At 43.3% G+C, this 15,240-nt stretch overlaps 1 protein-coding gene across 3 annotated transcripts in view; it reads left to right on the forward strand.

Annotated features, from left to right (window-relative positions):
- Wdr7 (WD repeat domain 7) overlaps positions 1-3,377 on the forward strand; it is a 281,263-nt gene extending 277,886 nt beyond the window's left edge. For all 3 annotated transcript variants that reach the window (XM_006525478.4, NM_001014981.1, NM_001360837.1), the window contains one exon: positions 773-3,377. Coding sequence is in view for 2 of the 3 variants with exons in the window: in NM_001014981.1 (NP_001014981.1) it covers positions 773-976 (204 nt within the window). In the remaining variant the exon portion in view is untranslated. The remainder of the gene's footprint in view (positions 1-772) is intronic.
- Positions 3,378-15,240: the final 11,863 nt, after the last annotated feature.

Below are 15,240 nucleotides of genomic sequence, written 5' to 3' on the forward strand. Positions count from 1 at the left end.
AAAAAACCATATTGCCCTTAGCAGGATGGCAGAGGCAGGAGTGATGGCGTCCTCACTGCTCTCTTGAAGATGAGGAGCTGGGGGCTGAGGAGATGCCTCGGTGGGTGGATCCCCAGGGCTCACATACATGCTGGGCAAATGTGGTAGCACACCTGGAATCCCAGCTCTCGGTGGGCAAGTGGATGAACTAGAGGAGCTGAATTTGTGAGGCCCAGGTTCAGGAAGCGAGGTGTGACATTCCCCCCAATATATAAGATTGGAGAGGGATCACAGATGACACCCGACATGGACCTCTCACCTCCAATCATGTGCATGTACACACACACACACTTTTCCAGAGCTTTTGAAAAGGCAGATGGGCCTAATGGTGGTTGGTAATGGAAATAGGACTTAGGGTGGGGCCCAGGCAGCTCCCACTCTATCCATAGTTTTCCTCAATCTTTCACTTTCCTCAATCAATTATAAACCAAATCCTGTCTGATAGAATGGTTTTAGTCCCAGCCCTAATTTAGCTTCTCTCCTCAGGATCAATGGACTCTTGACTGTCACATTGTATTCACAAAGGAAATTTTCTCCAGGCTTCTGTGTTCACGTCAATGGAGTCATAACCATTTGAAATCTCCTCAGAGGCATCATTTAGAGTTAAAGAACTCAAAGCTGAGTATGCAACGCCATGTGGAAGGAGAGAGTAGCAGAAGAAATAAGCCACTCTCAGGAGGAGGAAGGGAGGGTCTTGGCTGTGTTTTGATGTGTGTGTCCCCTGTCCCTGCAGATGAACACCTCACTCCTGGGAAGCATTGGAATGCTGAACTCAGCTCCTCAGCTGCGCTGCATCAAGACCTACCAGGTCCCTCCAGTGCAGCCAGCATCCCCTGGCTCCCACAACGCCCTTAAGTTGGCCCGGCTCATCTGGACTTCCAACCGGAATGTTATCCTCATGGCCCATGATGGGAAGGAACACCGCTTCATGGTCTGACCCTGCTGGCTGCTGTCCTGACTGTCAGTCAATTCTGTATTGTCTAGGCCGATGTTGCTCTGTCCTTCCTCAGACTGGGCTGTTGCTTGCTTCCTGCCCCCTCAATGCCATCCAGGGCCATGGCCGGTCTATGTCATTTGCGCATGCTTCATGGGGGCAGATTCCACATGGGCAGCCTGTCGATTGAAAGGCACACACATACCACTCAACAGGATGCGACCATTCTGTCACTAGGTAGTTTCTCCCTGCCTGAGGGGACAGCTAGTGGCTCCTGGAGATGTTCTTGTTGCCTAATGCAACAGAAGCCTGGGACTCATTAACCAGTGTGACTGCACTCCCAGGCCTGGACCTGGATGCTAGCGCCATGCAGAGTCCTCGTTACTGAAGTGACTTCCCTTTGGATTTCCCAGACACGCTGTTGTTTACTAAACCTGTTCCATGTTTACATTGCTTTCTCTTCCTGCTAGCAATTGATAGGCAGTTACTCAGTTCCATTTCTGAGGATTTAGCCATGACCTTCTCGGTAACATTAATTCTGATCTGAGGCTAATGAGAAAATATTAAATTACATATATATTTTTCCTTCTAGAAAAGTTTTCTAGATAACTAGCTTTTTGAATGTTCATTTCTGGTTCAGTGTTAGCAGATTTCATAGTTTAAAATACAGATCATCACTACTCACCATGCAGTGACTATAGCCAACCTTCTAAGGGGACTTTCAACAAAGAACCAAGTTTAGGAGCAAGCATATTTGTATAGTGGAGCATCACCCATGTGTCACTAGGTTCTCCTGCTCAGAAAAGGCCTCCTCCCCTTGGGCTCTTCACAACCGACAGTTCTCATGTGTACAGCAATGTCACAGTGGGCATTTCAACCTGGCCTTCCAGATTATGACCAGTGAAAGAACAACTAGGAAAGCATTTAAGTCAGCATCCTAGAAGTCTCCTAACTGTGTAGACACATTGTTCAGAGTGTACAGAAAATGTAAAGACTATCAGTCTGTTAGAATGGACACTAGAGTGAAAGTGTCCACACTTCAACCCAAACTTAACTCCACTCTCCTCTTGTGTCAAGTTACATTGGTGGAATTGTAATAGAAGAAAAAACTCTATAACAATGTTTTATATGAGTTGTTCTTAAATATTTTGATCTGTATTAGTGGGGGTTGATTTGTGTGTTGGTTGATTGGTTAGTTACACAAGATTGTCTATTATATACAAAAATTGAAAAGGGGTTATTGAATTCAGAGAAAATATATAATATTAACAGAGGAACTAAAATGGTGAGAGCATTTAGTCTTAAACTCGTAGACTGTCGAAGTGTATGTAATATGTAGAAAAGTAGAATCAAGGTCCGTGAATGAATACATAGTTTACAGTCCTTCAAAGAACATGTGAAGAAGCTAATGCCCTCAGTGTCTTTTGACGAGCAATGTATGTTATTTTTCATTGATGGCAACTCTATACTGTCTCTTGGGTTTTGACATTGGGGTTCTTTCAAAAGTGAATTTATTTCACATGCATGTATATCGTACTTATAATGATTATATATGTAGCTTCCAAGAAAGAAACCAAGAACTGTACAGTGTAGACTTTTGTGAACATACTACTGTATTTGATGTAGATGGAGAAATGTCCAGCAGCCTCTAGAGTCTGCGTCTGCTCAGCGCAGGTTTACTGTATGAACTTCAGAGCGAGAAGTTAAACCAGTTCAAATGGTGAGCAAACACAGACTTTAAGGGGTTTTTTGTTTTTGTTTTTTTAAGCAAAATGTTCCCTACATTTTGAAAGAGATGGGGGACTGGAGGTCAATGACAGATGGTATCACATCATAGAGATGGGCACAAAGCAATGAGGTCACAAACTCTGGTCACAGGTCCAGGCCAGTCCTTCCGTGCCCTGTGTGTATATTCAGAAGAGCACAAGGACTATAAAACTCCATGCTGGAAGAGTCACTAACCGATAGAGTCATTTCACTCTCATGCTGGAAGAGTCACTAACGGATAGAGTATCATTTCACTCTCATTAAAATAATGCTCGCTCTGGCTGTTTGACATCCATAGTCCCCAGCTTCACCTCAGCTTGGATCCCTCAACACTGAGGTGAACCTTGCATTGTCATCCCAGTACCCTTGTAGTGTTTTATTGATTTTGTTGACACAGCACTTGGACCCGTCCCTGTAAATATAAAGACATATGTGGCTTCACTGGTAACTTACAAGCAAAAGGTGACATGATGCGACACTTGTGTGAAAATGGTGTCATGTTTGAAACTGCATATAGTGAATGAGTTAAAATGTCTCGTCTCCTACGACATTCTGGCTGACTCCATCTAGTAGATCCTGTGTGCGTTTAAAATTGCTGTGTACATACTTGTGTTAAATAAAACTGAAGTGTACTAAAGGTGGTTTTTATCCTGTTCTTACTGTGTGCTGTGGTCCCTCGTAAACATTCTCTGTGGAAACCCATGTGTTCCTCTTGCCCTCCTGTTTGTACCTATTCATTTCACTGGAGAGCAAGTTTCAACAAAGGCAACTATGTTTATTCTCAAAGGACAGCTGAGCAGTGGTGAAAGCTCTTGCTTGAGACCAGATGGAGAAACTCAGCAGCATCCTCTGGCCTGGGCAGGGGAGTCACATGCATGCTGCTTAACCTCCAGCCTGACTGGAGCTCAACAGATAGACATTGTACGGAATTGTATCTTGTCAGCCCTCATGACCGGGGTTATCTGCCCAGGAATGAGACATGGAGATCATTGAATTCCTCTCATTTCATCTTCAGTTTGAAGTCGAATTTGAATGCTGAGGGGAGAATAACAAGCGTTCCAGTCGCCCACTGAGCATTACCTAACGACCAACCCCTTCTGCTGCTTTTCCGACGAGAATGCAGAGCAGCTTGGAGTTGGCCTGGTATCAGCATTATCCTCCCTGGGAGTTAGACAGCGATAGCGTAAATGTGTCCTTGTAGGAAAAGAAGAGCAGTAACGGCCCTGTGTGGCTGCTGATCACATAAACTGATCAAATGTGGAAAGGGCATGACATTAATAGGAAGGTAAAGACAAGCAATGCTGGGTGAACTTTCACCTTTCACCCCTTTGCCTGACTGACAGAACTGAGTGCTGGGGAAAATCAATACTTCAGAGCCAGGAGGGAAATATTTCCACCCTCTAACTAGAGAATATATTTTGACAAGGCCAAGATAATACAAGCTGCACAGGAGAAAGAGAAAAGACTCATTTTTAAAGCTTGACACTTCAAGGTGTTTTTGTACAAGGGTTTAGAGATCGTCAATACATACAAATACCAAAGGTCAAACAGAGAAGCCACAAGAATTTCAAAAGTCTGATGCTCCAGGTCTTTTTGCTGTTTACAAACTAAGGTATGAAAAGAAAATAGACTGCTTATGGAGGGGCTCGTGTTTGCAATTGTTATTTAAATGAACTGAGCCCACAACTGAGGATTTAAGGGTGTTATCTCTTTAAATTTTGTATAGTCAAAAATATGGATATAGCAAGATGATAGCTAGGTGTTCAAACTCCCTTATTTCTATAACTTACAGTTCATGTGATTATGACTGCGACTCTAATTTGGTTCAACCATTTACAGAGGAAAAGAATTGGTGCCCCTTTAGTGCTAAAATGATTTGTAGTTTCCCATATCGTCATAAACAGATCATTTATTCAGGTACCCTAATTAGGGCCCTTCTAAATGAGAGGCTTTGCACCTTTATGGGGTGGGGGGCAATTCAGTCCATCTTGTCTGCAGCTCTGGGTCCCTTCTGTGGATACAACAATGGACAAACAAATAGGGATTCTTCTTTCCCTTACAGGTCAAAAGGCAAGGGAGCCATATGTTGCCAGACCTTCCAGACAAGCTCAGAAGGACAAAGGAATCCTAAGTATAGGCTAGTGCTCATAGCTGAGTCTTGTCGCCCTCTCAAAACGATCATTGAAGTCCAGCCTCAGTTTACCTACCTTTCCTCTCATTAGTAAAAGCCACTCTTTGCTGAGAAGATAAGTCGGACTGGAGAGGTTCAGTTTTGGTACCTCAGAGAATGAATGCTGATTGTCCAAGGCACTGGATAATCTAAGAATCCCCAGAGAAAGCCTGGAATGGCAGCCTGGTTTGCAGATATGGCATCAAGTAAATGAATGCTACACTGTTAAATCTATGAGATTACCCTATAGAAGAGCAACAATACTCACTAGGTGCTCCCTAAGTGTAAGTGAACATTTTTAGTGGATATTTTTCATGCACAAATAAAAGTGATCACCCTGCCTTTTGGAAAGTGCCAGCTTATTGTGTCCTCACATTTTTGTCTGTCTTGGCTGTGAGCATCCTCTCTAATATCTTCACTCTTGGATAACTCAGAGCATGCCTGATAGAGTTCCAAGGTTCTACTCATGTTCATCAGCCTCTTTGCCAGATGTTATGGCAACCTTCTTGCTTTTCACCAAGAACTTTGGATGTGAAGAACTGTAAAAACATATGCCCTTGCAGCTCTAGAACTACACTGAAGGTTAACTGACTGCTTTACAGATAAATGTCTCCCTTTGCTCAGACCTGAATTCCTCCCCTGTAGCCTCGATCCAGAGAACACCATACCACAAATCTATTCAGTGTTCCCTCCCTCTTTCCCTCACTCTCTCCTTCCCACCTGTCCTCCCCTCCTTCCCACTCCTCTCAGTCTATATCCCAAAGAGCCACTTGGTACCAGGAAGCATTCTGGAGCAGAATTTGGTACCACTGACCACAAGAGGAAGAAGTAAGGGGCAAACACAGCCTGTGGCATACTAGTGATGTACGGTTATTTAAACCCACTGATGATGACTCTGGCCATACTGATAGAGGGTGATGCTGCATAAACCACCACAGCAGCCATTTGCAATGTAAGGGAAAGTATAAATAGAACAATGAATGTAGATAATGCTGATGGCTTAGAGGTTAAGAGCACTAGCTACTCTTGCAAAGGACCAGGGTTTGATTCTCAACCCCCATATGGTGGCTCACAGCTGGCAGTAACTCCACTTCCAGGCAATCCAAATCACTTTTTTTGTTATGACTGCAAGCACCAGACATAGCATAGTGCACATACACAACTGTAGGCAAATAGATGTTCAAACACATTAAATAAATAATTTTTCTAAAAGAATGATGAGTTTAGATGACTATTCTAGTGCACCCAAGGGAGACAATGAAAGGGGCTAAGGGTGATTGTAGTCACCAACTAAAAGCTAAACGGGAGAGTCAGAGACATCCATTGACATTACAGAGGACCTCTTCTGCAGCCACAGGCAAGATGTGCATTACACCCAAGACTCACAATGAGAAGTGGCGTTCCAGAGCAGCTGGAATTCTTGACCTCACAAGGTCTGCTGCCCCAGAAAGGAGTCCTGGTTGAAATAGAAAAGACTGTGCAGTTGAGGATAATAATGAATGTCCCTACCCCCTCTCCCAACCATCAGACCAGTGAACCGGTTTCATCACACTATCACTCAGCTGCTGAGATGCTGGGCTGGATGACTGGTAAAGGACTAGCTCTCCAAGGAGCTGTGAAGCCTGGAAGAACAGGTGAAGAAAAGACTATGTTGAGGGTCCCAAGGAGATACATTATAAAGTAAGTCAAGGAAGAGTTTATTAATATGTTATTTAACAATGCACACCTACTGATGACAAGCTGCTCAGGTGAGAGAAAACAGAGGCTGCATCCTAGCCAAGAAAAAAATGAAATACAATAAAACTGCACAATAGCCATGCTGGAGAAAGGGACCAGAGAGACGAGAGTGCTGGAGTAGACTCCAGTAACTGGAAACCCTACCAAGAAAAGACTTTGCCCAGGGAAAGACTTTTTATCCACCAATTTCTTTATTTTATCTTATTTGCCAGGGAGTAGGATGTATAATAGACCAGTAATCTAGTACCGAGGGTAGAAGATGCCATTATATAGTACTGGACCCTCCCTGATAATACTAAGAGTGACAAAGTCCTCAGGTAATAGAGATCTGGAAGGTAAGAATGACCTACAGAGATCTTTGCCAATGATTAATAAAACATGTCCTCTATGGGCAAGATTGGAGGGCTGTCAATAAGGATATCATTTGTTCATACAACCAAAAGAGGGCTTCAGGCAGCCATCCCATAAAAATGTCAATTTCCCACCCTGCCTTGTTGGTAAACATGAAGGTCATAGTTGTCAAAAGCTCAGCCCCATCTTGAGAAAAGCTTTGGGTTATCTTACTGATAAGTCACAAAGAGGAGTCGACTGCTCCCAACACATACGCAGAGGGACAGTAGATTAAACAGTAAAGGTGACAGTGGTGACTTGAAGAGCAACCGCACAGTGCGGGCCCTATAAGTAATGGGTTTCAATGGGGCATTTTTATATGTGTCATTATACTTCCAATTTGCCCCTCCTGTTTCTGTTTACACAGATTCCATTATCCTTGCCTGACCCCCTTTAGACCTTTCTCTACTTTTGTAACCTCATCTCTACTTCCAAGACTTCCTTATGCGTAGACCTCTCTGTATCAGTGTAAATCTAGATTCTACACATGAGAGGAAATATACAACATATGTCCTTTTGAGTCTGGCTTATTTCATCTAACATGATCTCAAATTCTGTTTTCTTACACTGTGTCCCCAGTCAGGAAGCAGAGAGAAAATAATGACACCCTTGCATTTCCTTTGGCTTCAGTCTGAGCTCACAGTGCAGGCAAGGTGCCAACCACATTCAGGGTGAGTCTCCTTACCTCTAGAAACGTCCTAACGGGCACACCCAGAATTTTATCACCAAGGTGAATCTAAATTCATCAAATAGACAATGAGATAAACCACCTCAACTCTATTCCTCAGCACCTTGGTATCCAAACATTACTTTTAACCCTAACAGCCTATAGTCATGAAAGAGTGTTCCTGCCAGGATAGCAGCCACTCCAGCATCTACTGCCACATGGAATGTTTGTGCCATTTTGCTTCCCTATTCCTGATCATCCCACCCTAGTAAATACTGAAATATACCACAACTTCCTAAAGCAAACCAAGTCACACTACTGTACTTATAGCCCTTAAAACCAGCTTTCGCATGACAGCTTGTTTCATGCCCTATAACAAACAATTCCCATGTGTCTTTCCTAACCAGTCAGAGAGGCTCCCTGAGGGTTCAGGTGTGCTTTGAGACTAAGTTAGGCATTTGGCATATTTGATATATGTAATTTCATTCAGGCCTCTCAATACTTCTATAGGTTAAAGTATATTCTATAGGTTGGAAAACTACCGTACTGACAGGTTAAGGAACTACCCTGAGGTCACACAGAGAGGTAAGTGGTAAAGCTAAGGTTAGATTCAAAGTGCTCTCCCCTCTCACTGATGGACAGAGTCTTCAAGGGAAATTCCATAGTACCTGGAGAGACGTGGCTTATTTTTATATTGACCTCAATAAAAACAAGGACTTCAAAATCCATTCTTCATTTATTTATTACACAATGACTTATTGAATGCCTATTATTTTCCAGGCATTTGCAGGGAGGGCAAAATTAATATGGCCCAAGCACTCACATCATTTATGCATCTCAAAATCTATCTAGCTAATGCGGTGCATTCTGTAAAGCCCATTATACACACTGCACATGCTTATGCATACAGGCATGATTCATTCTCTCTCTTTCTCTCTCTCTCTCTCTCTCTCTCTCTCTCTCTCTCTCTCTCTCTCTCTCTCTGTGTGTGTGTGTGTGTGTGTCTGTCTGTCTGTCTGTTTGTCTCTCTGTGTCTGTCTCTGTGTCTCTGTCTCTCTCTGTCTCTGTGTGTGTGTGTCTGTCTGTCTGTCTGTCTCTCTGTGTCTGTCTCTCTGTTTCTGATGGTTGAACTTGGGGCATTTCTCAGGATGAACTCAGTCAATATTCTCAAGGCAGTGTGCATGGACCCCAAGTGGCCCCCACAGTGACCCCAAGATCCGATTTTCTTTTACAGGATTCAGACATTTCTCCCAGACTCCAGCTAAGAGCTATGAGCATCCATGATTCCATTTCTTTTCTCTCTCTCTCTTTCTCTTTTTTTAAGCACATGTCTTCAGAGCCTTTATTCAAAAAACAATTGGTTTAAACCTAAAGGGTTCGATGGGGGCAAAAAGGAGGAAGGGACAGGGGAAAGAGATGAGTGTCTGGCCTAGAAATGAGGAAGGTGACATTCAGAAAACCATTCATTCGAATATATGCATATTAGTAGTTGAAAACTACACTCATTCATTCATGTGTTGTGTAACTGTCTGGTGATCATCATCAGGCAATGAATGAGGTGCTAGGCTTGCAGTGTGAATGGAATGATGGTGGGGTCTGCTGAACGGGGTTGCATTCTAGAGGAGTGGGACAAGGAAAATCCAAATTATAAGTACAAATTGTCATAGGAGTGAAAAGACATCGAGGAGAAGGTAGAACCCCAGCATACAATGACAGAGGTAAGCAGAAGGAGGTCAGGGCAGCCACATATCTTACAGTAATTTCGAGGGAAAAAGACCCCAAGCAACCAGAAGGAAGGACCATCCAGAGACTTCCCCACCCGAACAACCACCAAACCCAGACTTGCATATGCCAGAAAGATTTTGCTGACAGGACCCTGATACAGCTCTCTCTTGTGAGGCTATGCCAGTGCCTGGCAAATACAGAAGTGGATGCTCATTGTCATCTATTGGATGGAACACAGGGCCCCTAATGAAGGAGCTACAGAAAGTACCCAAGGAGCTAAAGGGGTCTACAACCCTATAGGAGGAACAACAATATGAACTAACCAGTACCCCCAGAGCTTGTGTCTCTAGCTGCATATGTAGCAGAGGATGGCCTAGTTGGCATCAATGGGAGGAGAGGCCCTTGGTCTTGAGAAGATCATATGCCCCAGTACAGGGGAATGCCAGGGCCAAGAAGCAGGAGTGGGTGAGTTGGGGAGCAGGGCAGGGGGAGGGTATAGGGGACTCTCAGGATAGCATTTGAAATGTAAATGAAAAAAATATCTAATAAAAAAATACTTTTTTTAAAAAGTTAAAATACAAAGGTGAAGTCTTCGAGACAATATGGGGAGGAGGTGCAGGGGGTGAGTAGAGCATTGTCCCCTGAGTTTTGTCCTTGTTATTATATGATCGAGTCAACAGTTCCATTGTGAAGCCACTTCCAGATTTTGAAAGCATCCTGGATGGTGTGTTGTGACATGGCAGGAAAGACAGCCAAGCTTGTGAGCTGAAGCCAGAAAAGGCTTTCATCAGTATTTAGCAGTTTGGCTTCTCCTGCGAGGTCTGGGAAACTCATTCAAAATAGGCCCTGCTCCATCTGTTGGCTAAGCCTAGCAGAGGGCCAATTAATAGGAAATGGAGAGATACACGCTGAGGAGGTGTGATGGCTGCTCTTGGTTGTCAACTTGACTACATCTGGAATTAGCTAGGCACACCTGTGAGGGATTGTTCTCTTTATTAAGTCATTTGAAGTGGGAAGAGCCACTTGTAATCCAGATCTTTGAGATGGGAAGATAAACCTTTAACCCGCATCTTCTAAGATGGGAAGATTCACTTTGATCTGGGCCACACCTTCTGCTGGCAGCCTGTATAGAGGAAATGGAAGAAGGAAGCTCCCTTTCCTAGCCTGCTTGCTCTCACTCTCACTAGCAAGTCCATCTCTTCACTGATAGTAGTGCTGATTTCTTGGGAATTTTGGCATATACTGAAGACCAGCTGAGACATGCAGCCTCATGGATTGAACAACTAACTACTAGATTCTTGGATCTTTAATTGGTAAAGAGCCCTTGTTGGGCTAGCTGGATCACAGCCTATAAGACATCTAATAACTTCCCTTTATATATGTGTGTCCATGTAAATGCATGTATATATTGTATATTTATTATATATTATATTTATTATATAGTAATCATTATATAGTATATATTAATTATACCATATATTAATTATTATATTATATATTAATAATTACATATTAATTATGTGTTAATTATTACATATTACATCTTACATTTTATACATTATACATTATACATTATATTGTATAATGTATATTATATATTGTATATTATATATAATATGTTATACATTTATTATATATTAATTATTATGTATTAATTGTATATTGTATGTTATACGTTATATATTATATATTATACACTATACATTATACATTGTACATTATATATTATATATTATATATTTATTATATATTATATATTATATTATAATTCTGTTCCTCTAAAGAACTGTGAACACTAACATAGGAGGCTAAGAGATCACAGCAAGAACTGAGAACTCAGGCTGCAGAAGGTTTAGACACAGGAAAACTCCAGGGACATCTTTGGAAGGATGTTTGGGGAGACAGCTCAATGTCAGGAGTGAGGATGAACCAGAGACTCCCTAGAGGAAGAGAACATCTGCACTTTCCTTTCTGGGAGAAGAGCTTCCAGAGGCCACCATGATGGAGGGCAAAAGCAGAGAGGGTGGGTGGGAAGAAGGGAGCAAGAGAGGAGGGAGGCAGGTGATGTGGAGTCTCCGGGGCTGGAAAGACCTGCAGTAGATTGGCTGTTCTGAAGGACAAGTCCATGTTCAAATTTGAACTCTACAAAAATCATGGACTGACTCATAGGATAGGAGAAAAATGGCTGAGATACTGTAGCAATAACTAGGAAGCTGCTACAACCATCTGGAAAGAGATGGAGAAGATAAAACATCTCCCAGAGCAGGCGAGGAGACGTGCTCAGAGAAAGTGATAGGCTATAGTAAGCACTGGTGGGGGTACCACTACCAAAGCCCCAGGAAACATGTTTGCAATAGGTCTCCTACAGATGCTGGGCAACCTGTTTCTTAAATGGCTCCGTGATTTAGATGTGTCACGGCATCTTTCTGAGCCTTCCTTTGTTTCCTGAAAAATGAAGAAAAGCCAGATAATCCCTACACATGGTGGTCATGTGGTGTATGATCCCCAGAATAACACCTTGGAGGGCCAACCAAAGCACCACACAAAGCCCAAGCCAGTCCTGGGAAAACCAGGGCTTAAAAAAAAAAAAAAATCCCTGAAAGAACCCAAGCATCCTCACTCCCAGTTTAGTATCTATTTTCCCATGACATTTTACAGATTGAGGACTGAATCCTACACAGCTAGAACCAAGTGAATCCAAAGTGCCTGGTGCATTCAGCATTTGGCTAAGAGCATGACAGACATCCTGTCCAGCCCTTGGTGCACCATAAAACTCTACTTTGTCAGAAGGATGCCCTGTTTTAGCCCCAGAAAGGGAGGATGGCTAGGGAACACCTAGCCTGGCCAGCATGGGGCACTGATGTATTTGCCCATGAAGCCATCATGAATGGGAGACACAAGTGCACCCAGAGAGCCACAGAGCAGGACTGTTGTCTACATAGAGCCACATCTCTCTCAACAGGACCTGCTCTTTGTAAGGATGCACAGCAGGGGACATCGAATTTAAGCCAGTTTGTCTTATAGGAAAGGTAATAGTGTACAGAAATAGGAGATTCAGTTTCGAGCCTCGGATCCACATAACTTGTGAACAGTGACTCTTGACATGTAGTTTTAGTTCATTTATGGCCATTTCCTCTCCAGGAAATATAGATGAAGCCACCATGCTGAGAGGTTATCACCAGAATAAGATCAGTCGGTAATATGGAAGCATTTAATAAATTGTGAAGGCTTCCTTCCCCCCACCCGTTTGCTTAGAAATAATTTCAGACTTATAAGCAAGCTTTAGAAACAATTCCCACATTCCCTTACTCAGCACCTTTGAATATAAACATGTGATATAATCATAGTTCAATAATCAAGTGCAGTAAATTAAAACTGAGCCATATTCTTAAGCTAAGCTACAGCCTTGGGATTTTTACCAAAAGTCTTAGTAAATATTCTTTTTCTGGTCCAAGACTCACCATGGAATCCCAAGATCATTGATTCTGATACCAATTTAGACTCTTCCAATCCCCAATGGCCATAGTCTCCCTTGTCACTTGTCATTTTGACACTAAGAATGCAAGTTAGTCTGTCTAGAGCCCAGTCATCTCCTCGACTGTGGAGGTGTTTTCTATCATCTGTGAGTTTCTGCTGTGGCTTTACCTGATGCTTCCCAGGCAGGTGCAGAAGATACACTTTTGCAAGAATAATGGAGAGAAGTAAGGGGTTGGGAACGACTCCATGGGTAAAGTGTTTGCTCTGTATGCATGAGGGTCAAGGTTCAGATCTCCAGAATCCACAGAATGCTGACCACATGTGTATGTGTCATTAATTCCAGTGCTTCGTTGAGCTGTGAGGTCAAGAGTGGAGACAGTCTACTGAAGCTCACTAGGCAGCTAGCCTGACTGTGCAGCGATGATTGACAGACCCTGACTCAGCTAAGGTGGACGGAAAGAACTGTCAGCCATCATTCGTTTTCTCTCTCTCTTTCTCTTTCTCTCTCTCTCTCTCCCCCCACCTCTATCTCTCTCTCTCTCTCTCTCTCTCTCTCTCTCTCTCTCACACACACACACACACACACACACACACACACACACACGTCCCTCTGGTTGTCCTGTGTCAGGAGTCTTATACTAGATATGGCCCTTTCCCTATGATTTTTTTTTCTTTGATCCCTTGAATGAGGTGATGTCTGTGAACTATGCAAACAAACTATGATTTTGCAGTGAGCATTTAATGAGCATTTCATGGAGGAGGCTTTGAGATCATGGAAAGACACTGTTTCCCTCGTCCTTTTGTCTGACAGTGTCAACATCGGGATGATTCTTGGTTGTGTTCCTTACGGTGATGATTCTCCCACAAATGGAGATTTGCTACTAGTAACGTTGGTTGAATTATTGCTCTTATCAAAGAACATTGCAAAGAAATGAAAAGTTCCAACTGCTTGTTCACAATCATCTAGAAAACTGTGATTAGGATTTTGAGGTCAAGCTTTCTTAACTGGAGAGAGCCAAAGGTACAAAGAGGCAAGTGGAGCCCTAACCACACTGGAAATTCTAGTGGCATGCATTCTCATATGAACAGATAGCTCCTGCCTGCCAAGCCTCTGCCGCCTTGATAGAATGGGTACTGCCTGTCTACCTGTCTTTTCCTGGCTATTGGGAACATTTTGTCTCTATGAATGTCAGAGGCTCCAAAGCAGCATGGCCACAGGACCAGGGGATGTGCATAAGAAAGGTCACTTGTGCCTGATGGCAGATTATCAGGGCTGGGGACACACCATCCTGCTCCCCGTCTTCTGGGCCAGTACCTCTTCTCAGATCAGCATGAGAACCAGTTATGTGGTGGGGCCCTACCTGGCTCGAAGGGTTTGCTGCTAGACCTTGAAGAGGGAGAGAATCATTACTGGGTTGAGGACTGTTATGGTTTGTATATGCCTGACCGAGGGAATGGCTCTATTAGAAGATGTGGCCCTGTTGGATTATGTACTGACTGGTTTTGTGTTAATTTGACACAAGCTGGAGGTATCACAGAGAAAGGAGCTTCAGTAGAGGAAATGCCTCCATGAGATCCAGCTGTAAGGCATTTTCTCAATCAGTGATCAAGGGGGAAGGGCCCCTTGTGGGTGGTGCCATCCCTGGGCTGGTAGTCCTGGGTTCTATAAGAGAACAAGCCAGAGGAAGCAAACCAGTAAGTAACACCCCTCCATGGCCTCTGCGTAAGCTCCTGCTTCCTGACCTGCTTGAGTTCCAGTCCTGACTTCCTTTGCTGATGAACAGCAATGTGGAAGTGTAAGCTGAATAAACCCTTTCCTTCCCAACTTGCATCTTGGTCATGATGTTTGTGCAGGAATAGAAACTCTAAGAGAAGATGTGGCCTTGTAGGAGTAGGTGTGTCACTGTGGGTGTGGACTTTAAGACCCTCATCCTAGCTGCCTGGAAGCCAGTATTCTGCTAGCAGCCTTCAAATGAAGACATAGAACTCTCAGCTCCTCCTGCGCTGTGCCTACCTGGATGCTGCCATGCTCCCATCTTGATGATAATGGACTGAACCTCTGATCCTGTAAGCCAACCCCAATTAAATGTTGTCCTTATAAGAGTTGCCTTGGTCATGGTGCCTGTTCACAGGAATAAAATGCTAACTAAGACAGAAATTGGTAGCAGCATACTGAGGCATTCCTGTGACAACCTGACCATGTTTTGGTGAGGACTGTGGAAGGACTTTGAAACTTTGGCTAGAAGAGCCATTGGGTGTTAAGAGCTCTGTGGGATGTTCTGTAGGAGCTTAGAAGATAATGTTGAGACCAGTGAAAATGATTGAGGCCTCGAT

This window comes from Mus musculus, chromosome 18 (genome assembly GCF_000001635.26).
Source record: "Mus musculus strain C57BL/6J chromosome 18, GRCm38.p6 C57BL/6J".
NCBI lineage: Eukaryota > Metazoa > Chordata > Mammalia > Rodentia > Muridae > Mus > Mus musculus.